A 14912-nucleotide genomic window follows, 5' to 3' on the forward strand; every position below is an offset into this window, starting at 1 on the left:
CTGCCTGGATTAAAACAGAAAATTTGTGTAGGGAGTGGTGGCACAGCTGAATATGAGGCTGGATGAAAGAGGTGGAGGAGAGACAGTAAGAAAGCCTTTAGAAATGGCCAGGTGCAGTGGCTCACCCCTGTAATCCCAACACTTTGGGAGGCTGAGGCGGGTGGATCACTTGAGGTCAGGAGTTCAAGACCAGTCTGGCCAACCTGGTGAAACCCCATCTCTACTAAAAATACAAAAATTAGCCGGGCATGGTGGCGGCTGCCTATCATCCCAGCTACTAGGGAGGCTGAGGCAGGAGAATTGCTTGAACCCGGTAGGCAAAGGTTGCAGTGAGCCAAGGCCTGGCCCCGCCTCTTCCCTCCAGCCATGCTGTCTACATTACAGGCTCCACATGGGCTCCTGAAGCAGCGGTTAGGTGATGGGCTTGGTGGGAAGCTTGATTGGATTTCTCCTGTAGGAGCACAGTAGCTGATGCCCCTCACTTGACACCTGTGTTGGCCCTGGCATCATGGACAATAGAAACACCCAGATGTACACAGAGGGTAGAATCAAGGTTCCAGGGACCCAGCCAAGCCCTGGCCTGAGGATCACCATAAAGCGGGCTGGTGTTGAGCCCACCATACCAGGAGTCAGCCAGGTAGGGACCTGCACCCAATGTTCTGATCCATTCACTCCTAGCTGGCACCTTTCCCTTCCCCTGCCCAGGCTTCCTCCCCAGCTGCTTTAATTAAGACTCTCTTAAAAGTGGACACAAAACCCAATTCAAACTGGATTAAGCAGAAAAGAGAATACATCGGTTTGGGTAACTGACAAATGCATTCATAGACTTCAGGTGTGGCTAGATCAAGGTGCTAAATGAGTATCTCTTGGCTCTATGTTGCTCTGTGTTGGATTCATTCTCAGGCAAGCTCTCCCTGCAAGATGGCAAGGATTGCCCTGGCCACTCCAGGATTACATCTTCCCATCTTACATACTCTGGTTTAGCATTCCAACAGGAAGTGAGCCTCTTTGCAACAGTTGAAGCAAGTCTCTAGCATCACTGTCATTGGCCCAGATTGTGGTCAGATGCTCACCCTCAAACCAGTCACCATGGCAGTGGGGAGTGGTCTGGATCTCTTGATACAATGGAGACAGAGGTGATAGGTGGCTCCACTGAGCCCCATGGGCTGAATGGAGAAGAGAAGCTTCCCAAAAACAATGCTGGCTTCTGTAACGGAAAGAGCTACAGGGTGAGCAAACCCAAAATTGCCTATTTGCTCTTCTAGGTGCCTTCCATGGCCTCCGAACTCCCGTTGCAGCCTCCAGCCCAGCTTTATTCTCCTGACAGCTACTCAGGGCTTCCCTCCATGCCCCTCCACAGCGCCCAGCCTGCATCCTAAGCTTCCATCACACCTCTCAGCCTCTTTCCATCAAATATGTTTCTTAGTTAGTTTGTTTGTTTTTGAGACAGGCTCTCACTCTCTTACCCAGGCTGGAGTGCAGTGGCGTGATCATGGCTCACTGCAGCTTTGAACTCCCAGGCTCAAGCGATCCTCCTGCCTCAGCCTCCTGAGTAGCTGGAACTATAGGCGTGGCATGTGCCACCACACCAAGCTAATTTTTTTGTAGAGACAAGGCTTTATCATGTTGCCCAGGCTGGTCTTGAACTCATGGGCTCAAGTGATCTGCCTGCCTCAGCCTCCCAAAGTGTAAGATTATAGGTGTAAGCCTCCGTGCCCGGCGTCTTTTTTTTTTTTTTTTTTTTTGAGACAAGAGTCTTGTTCTGTCACCCAGGCTGGAGTGCAATGGTGTGATCACGGCTCACTGCAACCTCTGCCTCCTGGGTTCAAGCAATTTCCATCTAATTTTTTTTGTATGTTTAAAAGAGATGGGATTTCACCATGTTGGACAGGCTGGTCTTAAACTCCTGACCCCAAGTGATCCACCCACCTCGGCCTCCCAAAGTGCTAAGATTACAAGTGTGAGCCACTGCGCCCTGCCAGCCTCTTTTTGAATGTGCCAAGTAGCATGAACTGAAGAGCGTAAAGAAGACCCTCCTCCCCATCCAGTTTCCTCAGGGCCAAAGATATCACCATTTAAAAAGTCAGCCAGCCGGGCATGGTGGCTCATGCCTGTAATCCCAGCACTTTGGGAGGCCGAAGCGGGTGGATCACCTGAGGTTGGGAATTCAAGACCACCCTGACCAACATGGAGAAACTCGGTCTCTACTAAAAATACAAAATTAGCCTGGCATGGTGGCACATGCCTGTAATCCCAGCAACTCGGGAGACTGAGGCAGGAGAATCGCTTGAACCTGGGAGGTGGAGGTTGCAGTGAGCAGAAATTGCACCATTGCACTCCAGCCTGGGCAACAAGAGTGAAACTCTGTCTCAAAAATAAATAAACAAACAAACAAATAAAATAAAATAAAATAAAAAGTCAGTCAGGTGCCATGGCTCATGCCTGCAATCCCAACACTTTGGGAGACAGAGGTGGGTGGATTGCTTGAGCCCAGGAGTTAAAGTCCAGCCTGGGCAACATAGTGAGACCCCCTCTCAAAAAAAAAAAAAAAAAAGCCAGGTGCAGTGGCTCACGCCTGTGATCCCAGCATTTAGGGAGGCAGAGGTGGGAGGATAGCTTGAGTCTGGGAGTCCGAGATCTGCCTGGGCAATATAGCGAGACCCTGTTCTCCACAAAAAGGAAAAGAAAAAAAACGACCAAAAAAAAAAGTCAACATGCCTTTGGGTATGTTCCCTGTAGCCTCTGTTATAAATCGTCGCTTCCCCTGGGGCAGGGAGAGGGCCTGGAGGGAGGAGGCTAGGACAGGAAGCTAGCTTGGAGGCTAGGAGAGAGGCTAGAGGTGAACATTCAGGGCTGCCTTCACCCACGCATTTATTTTTTCAACAAGCATCATCATGGGGTCCCAGTCCCACCACTTACCCAGCTGTATGACATTGGGCATGTCACTGCACCCCTTGAGCCTCGTTTGTTTTACGGTGAGGACTAACTGGGTTAAATCCCTAGAAGGCACCTAGCACAGGACCTGCCTCATAGTAGGTGCCTGTTAGTATTAGCTCACATCAGAATCTTGTATTATATCAAGGGCAATTAATTGAGTCCATTTGTTTGGAGTTTGCTGACTCTGGTGATGCTTGGAGCTGGGTCTCAATCACTGGCTCCAGGTCATCCAGTTGGAGAGTGACAGACCATGATAGTGATCAAAACCCAGTTCAGGCCAGGCACGGTGGCTCATGCCTGTAAGCCCAGCACTTTGGGAGGCTGAGACGGGTGGATCGCTTGAGGTCAGAAGTTCGAGACCGGCCTGGCCTACAAAAAAAAAAAAAATACAAAAATTAGTTGGGCATGGTGGCACACACCTCTAATCCCACCTACTCGGGAAGCTGAGGCACGAGAATCGCTTGAACCCAGCAGGTGAAGGTTGCAGTGAGCCGAGATCTCACCACTGCACTCTGGCCTGGGCAACAGAGTGAAACTCTCTCTCAAAAAATGAAATAGAAACTCAGTTCAAACTACAGCCTGTGTTTTGAAGGCATGGGAATTGTCGAAGGCCTCTCTTGGACCTTGTGAGAGTCTTGGGGTCCCCCAGGGTGCTCTTTCAAGCTGTCCTCAGGGCAATCCCCTTGTCTCAGGTACTAATCTGGACTCCAGTTCGTACCAGAGCCTTAAGTGCTAAGCAACAGCAACAGCAGGGCCAGCCCCCATCTCTGCCTCTTGGCTCCTGCTCACCCCTCTCCAACAGCTTCCCCAGTCAGGCATGGGATCTCCCTGTCCTTGAGGCCAGGAGAGTGCCCAGGGACGAGTGGGAGGGATCACTCCAGAATGGCTACTCAATGCCAGCCCTCAAGCCAGTGCCATGGATATCTCTGTCCAGGTCATGTTTCCAGATGCTTCGGAAGTGGGCAGCAGGAAGCAGCTCTCATCAGCTTCAGGAGGGCCAGAGAAGGGGCCCAGATACAGAGACACATTCAAGGAGGGGCCTTCAGAGCTCAGGACACAGGAGCAGAGGCCTCCAGCAAAACCAGGGTGAGCTGAGGGGCTTTCCAGAGAACAGGTCCAGGAGACAACGCCCTGTAGCCCACTTGCGAGGGAGAGAGAATGGAGAACTCCCAGGCCAAGGCAGCTCCACCTGCCACAGCACCTTGTCCTTCTCTTTCACTGCACCGGTTGCACTAAGGAGTTCGTGTTCACCTTTTGTCTGAACTCCCCCAACGAGACCACAAACATCTTTTATGTGTCTTGTTTGAGGAGTATCATGTACCTGGTTCAGCCTCAAAGCCCTCGTGCCTAGTACTGTGCCTGACACGTAGTAAATGTTCTATAAATATTGATTCACTAAGGCCAGGCGCAGTGGCTCACGCCTGTAATCCCAGCACTTTGGGAGGCCGAGGTGGGCGGATCACGAGGTCGGGAGATCGAGACCATCCTGGTGAACACAGTGAAACTCCATCTCTACTGAAAATACAAAAAATTAGCCAGGCGTGGTGATGGGCGCCTGTAGTCCCAGCTACTCTACTCGGGAGGCTGAGGCAGGAGAATGGCATGAACCCAGGAGGCGGAGCTTGCAGTGGGCCGAGATCACGCCACTGTACTCCAGCCTGGGTGACAGAGCGAGACTGTCTTAGAAAAAAAAAAATATATATATATATATATAGATAGATAGATAGATTCACTGAATTAATAGAATAATGAACAAAAAAAAGGTTGGGAAACACAGGAACACATAAAAGATATACATGTAATTGTTTTCTAAATTTTGTATATATTTTTAACCTTTTCTACAGCAAGAATATATTCAAAAAGAGAAAATCAAGAGCGAGCCAAAGAAGGCAACGTGAAAGGCTTGGGTAATAGAAATAATAAAGGCTAGCTGGCTTAGTTGGATTTGACTATAACCAGAAGCTCCTAAATAGCCTCCTGTACAAGAAAAGTTAGGAGAGAGAACTCAAGCCAGGTCCAAGGCCCACTGAGACAACTACTGCATACCATGCTGGTGGAAACAGAAACCATTTAGGCATACCTGTTTCATCAACGTGGCAATTTGTTTAAACTGCCTTGAAACTACCTTTATCCTCACCCATTTCTGGAAATAGGCCATGAGGAAATAATTGGTGATTCAGGCAGTTTTATGCACAAAGATTTTCACTGTCACATTATCTTAAATACTAATAAATTGGGCCGGGCGCGGTGGCTCATGCCTGTAATCCCAGCACTTTGGGAGGCCGAAGTGAGTGAATCACCTGAAGTCAGGAGTTCAAGAGAAGCCTGGCCAACATGGTGAAACCCTGCCTCTACTAAAACTACAAAAAAATAAATAAATACTAAAAAATTGGAAACCCCTGAAGCGCCCACACAATAGGGAAATGGTTAATGATGGTTATCTATAAAATATGGAATTGTATACATTTAATGAATGTAAAAAACATATAAAGCATGTTTCTGAAAGATTTTTAGCATGGGAAAAATGTAGGCTATGATGTTAATTGAAGAAAGTAGACTAGGCCAGCCACAGTGGCTCACACCTGCAATCCCAGAACTTTGGGAGGTCAAGGTGGGAGGGTCACCTGAGGTCAGGGATTTGAAACCAGCCTGGCCAACATGGCAAAACCCCGTCTCTACTAAAAATATAAAATTAGCCGGGCTTGGTGGCACATGCCTGTAATCCCAGCTATTTGGGAGGCTAAGGCAGGAGAATCACTTGAACCCAGGAGGCAAAGGTTGCAGTGAGCTGAGATCACACCACTGCACTCCAGCCTGGGCAACAAAAGCGAAATTCCATCTCAAAGAAAAAACAAAATATATATATATATATGTGTGTGTGTGTGTGTGTGTGTGTACGTATATATATGTATGCAATGGCCAGGCACCATGGTTCACGCCTGTAATCTCAACACTTTGGGAGGTTGAAGTGGGAGGATTACTTAAGCCCAGGAGTTCAAGACCAGCCTGGACAACATTGTGAAACCCCATCTCTACAAAAAATATGATAAGATTAGCCAGGCACGGTGGCATATGCCTGTAGTCTCAGCTACTTGAGAGCCTAAGGCAGGAGGATTGCTTGAGCCCAGGAGGTGGAGGTTGCAGTGAGCTGAGATCGTGCCACTGCATTCCAACCTGGGTGACAGAGCAAGACTCTGTCTCAAAAAATATAAGTATACATATGCATAGGAAGAAGCTTGGAGGAAATAAATACTCCAGAATACTAAAGTGAGATCGGATAGACACAGTTTCAAATTTTGAACAGTTATCTTTAGCTTTATGACCTGAGGCTCAAATCTCTTGTCTTCTCTGCATCCCAGTTCTGATTTTTGTTTCATTTTTTTCTGAAAAATAGTTTTAAAAATACTATAAACCTTAAATTCTAGGCTGGACGCAATGGTGCACACCTCTAATCCCAGCACTTCGGGAGGCCGAAGTGGGAAGATTGCTTGAGCCCAGGAGTTCAAGACCAGCCTGGGCAACACAGTGAGACCTTGTCTCTACGAATAATTTTGAAAGTTTAAATTTTAACTCCCCAAAACATTGACATGAAAGTATCTATGATTTGGGGAATTCCTGTGGGTCCTGCATTTGTCCCTCCAGGCATTAGGTATGCACCTATGGTATGCCTAACCCTGTAAGAACATAGAACAGTGCCCCAGTCTGGGAGCTGAAGTGTCACTTTGTCTATTTTCTCCAGGAAGAAGCAGTCCTCTTGGGTCCCCCAGGAAGGGTCCCAGGAGCTGCAAGCAGGCCAGGATCAGAGTGAGCTAGGGTTGCTGCCTTCCTGGGTTCCTGAAGGACCTGAAGGGCTACAGCAGCTGGGCTCCGGAAAGGAGATCGAGGGCCAGCAGAGGAGGCAACGGAACCGAGGAACCGGGGAGGATGAGCCTCCTGAGAGCTGCCAGGTATCCTCCTAGGAGATCTGGGAAGAAGGGTATGGAATGACCTACCACAGAGGAGGTAAAAGAGCCCCCTCCCAGCATGCCCTCCATTCTGGTGCATGTACCTGTAGTCCCAGCTACTTGGGAGGCTGAGGCAGGGGGATCCCTTGAGCCCAGAAGGTCAAGGCTGCAATGAGCGGTGTTCAGGCCACTGCACTCCAGCCTGGGTTACAGAGTGTTTGCTCCCCTCTGTGCCCTGAAGATGTCAAGCACTCAGTCTGTGGGTCACTGGACTATTCCCCCAGCCTACATCACAAGCATTTAAGTCTTGTTTCCAGGCCGGGCGTGGTGGCTCACGCCTGTTAATCACAGCACTTTGGGAGGCCAAGGTGGGTGGATCACAAGGTCAGGAGATCGAGACCATCCTGGCTAACATGGTGAAACCCCGTCTTTACCAAAAATATTTTAAAAAAAAGACCAGGCGCGGTAGCTCACGCCTATAATCCCAGCACTTTGCGAGGCCGAGGTGGGCAGATCACGAGGTCAGGAGATCGAGATCATCTTGGCTAACACAGTGAAACCCCATCTCCTACTAAAAATACAAAAAAATTAGCCAGGCGTGGTGGAGGGCGCCTGTAGTCCCAGCTACTCGGGAGGCTGAGGCAGGAGAATGGCGTGAACCCAGGAGGAGGAGCTTGCAGTGAGCTGAGATTGTGCCACTGCACTCCAGCCTGGGCAACAGAGCGAGACTCCATCTCAAACAAACAAACAAAAAAAAATTAGCCGGGCGTGGTGGTGGGCACCTGTAGTCCCAGTTACTCAGGAGGCTGAGGCAGGAGAATGGCGTTAACCCGGGAGGTGGAGCTTGCAGTGAGACGAGATCACGCCACTGCACTCCAGCCTGGGCAACTGAGCAAGACTCCATCTCAAAAAAAATAAATAAATAAAAATAAAAATTAGCCGGGCATGGTGGCAGGCGCATGTAATCTCAGCTACTTGGGAGGCTGAGGCAGGAGAATCACTTGAACCCAGGAGGCAGAGGTTGCAGTGAGCCAAGATCACGCCATTGCACTCCAGCCTGAAGGACAGAGCAAGACTCTGTCTCAAAAAAAACAAAAAAAAGAGAGAGAAAAAGAAAGAGATTCATGTATTGTGTGTATCAACATGTTGTTCTTTTGGTTGCTCAGTAATATTTCCATTCTATGGCTATACCACAATATACCACATTTCTTTTCTTTGTTTTCTTTTCTTTCTTTTTTTTTGGACATAGAGTCTCGCCTTGTTGCCCAGGCTGGAATGCAGTGGTGTGATCTGGACTCACTGCAACCTCTGCCTCAGGTGGGAGGTTGAGGTGGGAGGTTCAAGTGATCCTCCCACCTCAGTCTCCTGAGTGGCTGGGATTACAGGCACACACTACTACGCCCAGCTAATTTTTGTATTTTTAGTAGAGACAGGGTTTCACATGCTGGCCAGGCTGGTCCCGAACTCCTAACCTCATGTGATCCACCCACTTAGGCCTTTATTTATTTATTTTTTTAAGAGACAGAGTCTCACTCTGTCTCCCAGGCTGGAGTGCAGTGGTGTGATCATGGCTTATTGCAACCTCCGCCTCCTGGGTTCAAGTGTTTCTCATGCCTCAGCCTCCCAAGTAGCTGGAATTACAGGCATGAGCCACCATGCCTAGCTAATTTTGTATTTTTAGTAGAGACGGAATTTCGCCATATTGGCCAGGCTGGTCATGAATTCCTGACTTCAAGTGATCCACCTGCCCCTCAGCCTCCCAAAATTCTGAGATTGCAGGTGTGTACCACCACGCCTGGCCAAAACCCCTCTTTTTAAGGAGCCTCGTGAAGGATTCTTGTTCTTTGAAACATCCCTTAGAAAATCCCATTTAAGGCTGGGTGTGGTGGCTCATGCCTGTAATCCCAGCACTTTGGGAGGCTGAGGCAGGAGGAATGCTTGAGCCCAGGAGTTCAAGACCAGCCTGAGCAACATAGTGAGACCCCATCTCTACCAAACATTTAAAAATATCAGCCAGGCATGGTGACAGGTATCTGTAGTCCCAGCTACTTGGGAGGCTGAAGCAGGGGGATCCCTTGAGCCTAGGAGGTTAAGGCTGCAATGAGCTGTGTTCATGCCACTGTACTCTAGCCTGGGTGACAGAGTGAGACTTGTCTCAAAAAAGAGAAAAAAATAAAACACACACACACACACACACACACACGAAAATCCTATTTAAAGGGGATCTTCTCAATTTTCCATGCTCTCATTCCACTCCCACAGGGAAGTGTGGTTCTTTGGGTAGGCCACGCCTTCTCTGGGCTTCAATTTCTTCACCCCTCAAAGTGTAGGAGTACCTGTGCTGCCTTCTAGGGGCACTGGGAGAATTAAGTAAGATGATGCCTGAAGTGCTGGGATCCTAGTAAGTGTGTCATTACTGGTCTCCAGTTCACCTGGAGCTTTGAGGTTCACCTGGGAACCAGGATGGAGCTCCCCAGCCTTAGTGTCCTTGTCCTCAGCAGGGCCCCGGGTATCAATGCACCCTCGGTCACCAGGCAGACATGGTGCAGCCAGCAGAGCCTTGCTGCCCCTTGGTCGGCCGTGGCCAGCCACTGGGAGACAAGCGCCCCAAGGAGGCAGATGTCTCACACATCAGGCCACAGGAGGCTCCGCCGGAGCCCAGCCCAGGGGGACATGGGGACAGCTCTCAGGAAGCAATGCCCCCAACGTCCACGGTGGCTGCAGAGGAAAAGACAGCTAGCTCCTTCCTGCCATCCACGCCTGGACCTACAAAAACAAAAGGAGGGTAAGTCACCCTCCAGTGCCATCCCCTGCCCCCAACAAGGATGCCCTTCTGCTGAGTTTCAGGTGAGGTGAATTCTAGTCCAGACTGCTCCTGACCCGGTAGAGGACCTTGGGCAAGTCATGCTCCCCTGGGTCTCAATTTCCCCACCTGTGTAATGGCTGGAATACTAGAATGCTTGGTTCCGTGAGCCTGTATACATGAGGATGTGGGGAAATAAGGAGCCCCTGAGATGAGAAGGCCAAGGGGATGAGGCTGGGGTGGAACTGAGTGTCCTCGGGGCTGAGAGGGGAGGGCAGGGGGGCAAACCTTCAGCTGAGCCCTTCCCCCACCTGTGGGTTTCTCCTCTATTCAGGGGTGAGGCTGTGGAGACCCAGCCAGCACCGGGGCCTCTTCCTCCACCAGTAAGTAGGGCCATAATGGGGATGGGGACGGGCTGTGTAGGGGAAGGACAGGGGGGATCAGGAAGAGGAAAAGGGCAGAGGCAGATATGGCACGTCAAACCCCTATTTGGAGTCAAACTGAGGAAGGTGTGTGTGGCTGTGTGAAAGTGCACATTGGATGTGCACACGTGTGTGTGTGTGCCTGTGTGTCTGCATGTGTGTGTATTCTGAGTGGGCGTCAAGAATGCTCTTACACTCTGGAGCCCTTGGGTTCATCCCAGGTGGTGGCTTCTTCCACATCAGCATGGATTTCTTCCGCCCATTTGCCCTCAGCCACAGCCACACAATCCAAAGTGTCCCTGAACACCTGGGAGGCTTCCCCAACCTCTACCAGACACCCTCCCCGGCTCTGCCACTTCCTAGTTCTTTGACCTAACCGAGCAGCCTGCAAATACACAGTCACTAGCATGCCCTGCCAGCACCTGCCCTGTCTCATCCTGCTGTGTTCATTGGCAAACCCCCTCCCCCGGGTTAAACCCACCGAGCCTTGTACCCATGTTGAGCAGCTCAACGCGGCTGGAGAACATCCTGTCTTGTTGATGGGTTTCACTTTCAAGCAGTAACCACTCAGGTCGGATGCTGCCGGCAAGTCTCACTTTTCCATGGCCACACCGCCCTCCCCTCTGCTCCAGGTCATCATTTCACAACAGCATCCCCCACGCCCCTCATCTCACCCGTGTGTCACCGACAAACAGAAGCATCAGATGAGAAGAAGCATTCCCAAACCCACCACACTCCCTGCCTTGATTTGGCTGCAATGGGAGCTGTGAAGATGGGCCCCAGGTCCCATGGCTGTCTCCCGATTTATTCATTAGCTCTGGTCCCCTCCCCTCACCACATGATCCCTCTCTGCATTACTACAGGATGATTCCATCAGCATACAAACATGGCTTAGCCTCCACAATATCAAAAGCTGCCTTTCTTTATTTTTTTTCCTTTTTTTTTTTTTTTTTTTTTTGAGACAGAATCTCTGTCGCCCAGGCTGGAGTGCAGTGGTGTGATCATGGCTCACTGCAACCTCCACCTCCCGGGTTCAAGCTAGTCTCAGCCTCCTGAGTAGCTGGGACTACAGGCGTGGACCACCATGCCCGACATCAAAAGCCATCTTTCTTTGCTCCCCTTTGCAGCAGCATCCCTCAATAATTGTCCCCTCACCTCCTCCGCTTGACTTTTCTCAACACGTCCCCATAGGAGAGCTTTTATCGGGGTCTCCATAATCTCCATCTGGCTTATCAAATGGAAAAGCTCTGTCCTTACAGAGCCCACCTCGAAACAGCAGAAGACACAGAGGCTCCCTCTCTTCTTCTCAATGCTGCCTTCTGCAGGCTCTGTGACAGCCCCAGCTTGGTTCTCCTCCCATGTCACTAGCGACTCCTTCCCAGTCTCCCTCCCTAGTTCCTCCTCATCTTCTCCACCCTCGGGGCTCCACGCTCTGGTCTCCCATCTCCATTCTCTGCCTGGATGATCTCATTCAGTCCCTCTAATGATTCCCAAATCCACATCTTCAGATGAGACTTTGCCTTTTTTTGTTTTAATTGACACAGGCTAGAGTGTCAATGTTGCCCAGGCTGGAGTGCAGTGGTGCAGTCTCAGCTCACTGCAACCTCTGTCTCTGAGATTCAGGCGATTCTCTTGCCTCAGCCTCCCGAGTAGGTGGGATTACAGGCACGCACCACCTCACCTGGCTAATTTTTGTATTTTTAGTAGAGACGGGGTTTCACTATTTTGACCAGGCTGCTCTCGAACTCCTTACCTCAGGTGATCCGCCCGCCTCGGCCTCCCAAAGTGCTCGGATTACAGGCGTGAGCCACCGCGCCCAGCCATAGACCTTGCCTTTAAATTCCATGTTCATATATACAATGGTCTACTTGAATTCCCTCTGGCTGGCTAATTCACTTCTCAAATATGACCACAGCAGTCTTCTTCAGTCCAGCAAATGACACTGCCTTTCTCACCCAAGGGGCTCATGCAACCCAGCTCAAAATCACGTGATTCCTCCTTTTCCCTCGATAATCCTTTCACGTGTGTCAACAAGCCCTGTTTAGTGCTACCTACAAAATAAATCCTGAATCCGTCCCTTCCTTCCACCCCCTCTTTCATTACCCTAGTCCAAGCCTCATCTTCTTAGAATAAGATCCAAAATCTTCACCAAGATCCATAAAGCCCTATGTCTAGCCACTCTGGTCTGACCTCCAGCCTTTGAATACACTAAGCCTAGTCTCACCTCAGGGCCTTTGAATGTGCCTGTGCCTGAACTCCTCCCCATAGACAGTCTAATGGCTAACTCTTTTGAGTCATCCACTTTTCAATTTCGACATCAGTTTTTCCACAAGGCCTTCCCTGGCCAGCCGATCTCAAGGAACCTGTCAGCCACACTCAGCCTATCACATGGCCCTGTTTTATTGTCTTTGTACTACTTTCTCCCTCTGACATGATCTTTAAGTTGTCAACCTATTCATCATCTAGAATGCAAGCTCCCTGAGGGCAGCCTCGCTAGTTGACTTACCCTCTGTGCTTTGTGCCTCAAACAATGCTCAGCACCTGGTAGGTACTCAACAGGAATGTGTTGAATAAATGAATGGATGGGAATAAGACAAGGTACCTCTCTGAACTGGTGAGAAATCAGATGAGAAATAGGAACTAGGCTGGATGCGGTGGCTTACGCCTATAATCCCAGCACTTTGGGAGGCCGAGGTGGGTGGGTCACCTGAGGTCAGGGGTTCAGGACCTGCCTGGCCAAAATACAAAAATTAGTCAGGCATGGTGGCGTGTGCCTATAGTCCCAGCTACTCAGGAGGCTGAGGCAGGAGAATCGCTTGAACCTGTGAGGTAGGGGATGCAGTGAGCCAAGATCGCACCACTGCACTCCATCCTGAGCAACAGAGCATGACTCTGTCTTGGAAAAAAAAAAGAGGGAGAGAGAAATAAGAACTATTCCTTGCCTGTGCGTTTCCACCTTTTCCCCCATCCCTACCCCATGCACAGAGTGGGCTGGATACTGTGCGGGAGAAGAGGAGAGGGCACAATTTGGCTCCGCAAGTACATACTGAGTCTCTGTGGCATACCAGGCCCAGTGCTTGGAGGGAAAGGACAAGGAAAGCCAGGGAGGGCTCCTGCTCCCTGCTCTGGAGGATGCAGCTGAGCTGGTGGCACCACAAGAGATGAGAGTCCTGGACAGGAAGTCCTGCAGGCACTCAGAGGACCCCTGGGACCATTGGGTAGCTTTCTGGAGAGGGAGGACTGGTATTAGACTATACAGAGGGAACGGAATACAGACAGAGCCAGGGAGTAGAAAGGGGAGTAGCCAGGGATGGGTGCAGTGGCTCACGCCTGTAATCCGAGCACTTTGGGAGGCCGAGGCGGGTGGATCACCTGAGGTTAGAGTTCGAGACCAGCTTGGCCAACATGGGGAAATCCCGTCTCTACTAAAAATACAAAAAAATTAGCCAGGCATGGTGGCAGGCATCTATAATCCCAGCTACTCAGGGGGCCAAGGCAGGAGAATCACTTGAACCCGGGAGGCAGAGGCTGCAGTGAGCTGAGATCGTGCCATTGCACACCAGCCTAGGCAGGGAATGAAACTCCGTCTCAAAAAAAAAAAAAGCAAAGCAAAGAAAGGGCAGCCAGGCAGCAGCAGACCCATCACAAGGAAAGTTACAGAGATAGGAAAGAAGGTGAATGAAGACTGACAATGGAGAGGGCCATCATCTGGGCCTCATGGGACAAGCATATTGGATACGATGGTCAGAGCAGCTGAAAAGCTAGGCTGGCTGTGATATGAAGCATCCAGTATGTGAGGCAGGCTCACCATGTACTGGTTACCAACTTGTCTGAGTCCAGTGAGGCAGAATATCCACACATACATGTTATATAAAACGGGTTTATTACTAAAGATGGGCAGCAAAGGACAACGGAAGCATAGGATCCACTGTGAGCCTGGCCCCCAAGGCTCAGGAAAGTTGTCTGGGGCAGAGAGAGTCTTGTCTACATGTGCCCCACTTGCTGAGGGACCCCAGAAAGCAGCTCACCCTGGGTTTTATACTTCAAGGTGACATGCTTTGCTGGGCTAAAGCCTTGAAGGCTGCCCTATTTCTGGGGCTCAGGGGAGTGGAACAGATAGATCCCGGGGGTGTTGCAGCCAGTCCCTCCCTATCTTAGGATATTGCATTCCCAGCATATTCTTTAACTATGTAATCTTCAGAACTATATAATTCTTTAACTATATAATCGTTTTTAACAAGTGAAAAACGAGAGAGAACTAGGTGGGTCTAAGGCCCACCTGCACCCGGAGACCCGTCCTGCACGGTCCTAGAGTGGAGCATTTGGCCTTAGCACTCTAACGTCCCTCTTAACACCTTGCACAAAGCTGGAAGAATAAATACTAGATTAGAGCACCCCGAGGCTGGGGACTAGGCACCCCTGTATCCACGCGACTGCGCAGTGTGGCACAGGTGGATGAACGGATGGGCGTGACGGTCACAGGGAGCCCCCACAGGCTCAGGGGTAGCAGGGCAGTGACACAAGAGCTGCACAGAGGTCAACCCAGTAGTCTGTGCAGGACACGTAGTGCCAGGTCGAAGGGGCTCAGAGAAGGCAGAAGGAGGAATCCAGGTGTGTAAGGGCTGGAGAAGCTGGAAGGAAAGATGTCAGGGGCTTGGCACCATTATTCACCCACAGGCTGATTGCCTGCTGGGAGCAGACCTTGGTGCTGGGTCCTGAACTAATAGGACATATTCTGAGACAGACCCCTACCCACCTTGGGACTCAGAGTCTGTATCTGCGACAGGGGCAGAGGCCTTGGACTTC

General features: G+C 50.3%; 1 protein-coding gene across 1 annotated transcript in view; it reads left to right on the forward strand.

Annotated features, from left to right (window-relative positions):
* The window catches only part of SPATA21 (spermatogenesis associated 21), a 53547-nt gene that overhangs the window by 11784 nt on the left and 26851 nt on the right, over window positions 1–14912 (forward strand). The window contains exons 2-6 of the mRNA XM_011993944.1: window positions 458–637; window positions 3872–4023; window positions 6677–6884; window positions 9383–9666; window positions 10019–10067. Of these exons, the coding sequence (XP_011849334.1) occupies window positions 509–637; window positions 3872–4023; window positions 6677–6884; window positions 9383–9666; window positions 10019–10067 (822 nt within the window). The 5' untranslated portion in view covers window positions 458–508. The remainder of the gene's footprint in view (window positions 1–457; window positions 638–3871; window positions 4024–6676; window positions 6885–9382; window positions 9667–10018; window positions 10068–14912) is intronic.

The sequence above is a fragment of the Mandrillus leucophaeus genome, unplaced genomic scaffold (genome assembly GCF_000951045.1).
Source record: "Mandrillus leucophaeus isolate KB7577 unplaced genomic scaffold, Mleu.le_1.0 Scaffold439, whole genome shotgun sequence".
NCBI classification, from domain to species: Eukaryota; Metazoa; Chordata; class Mammalia; order Primates; family Cercopithecidae; genus Mandrillus; species Mandrillus leucophaeus.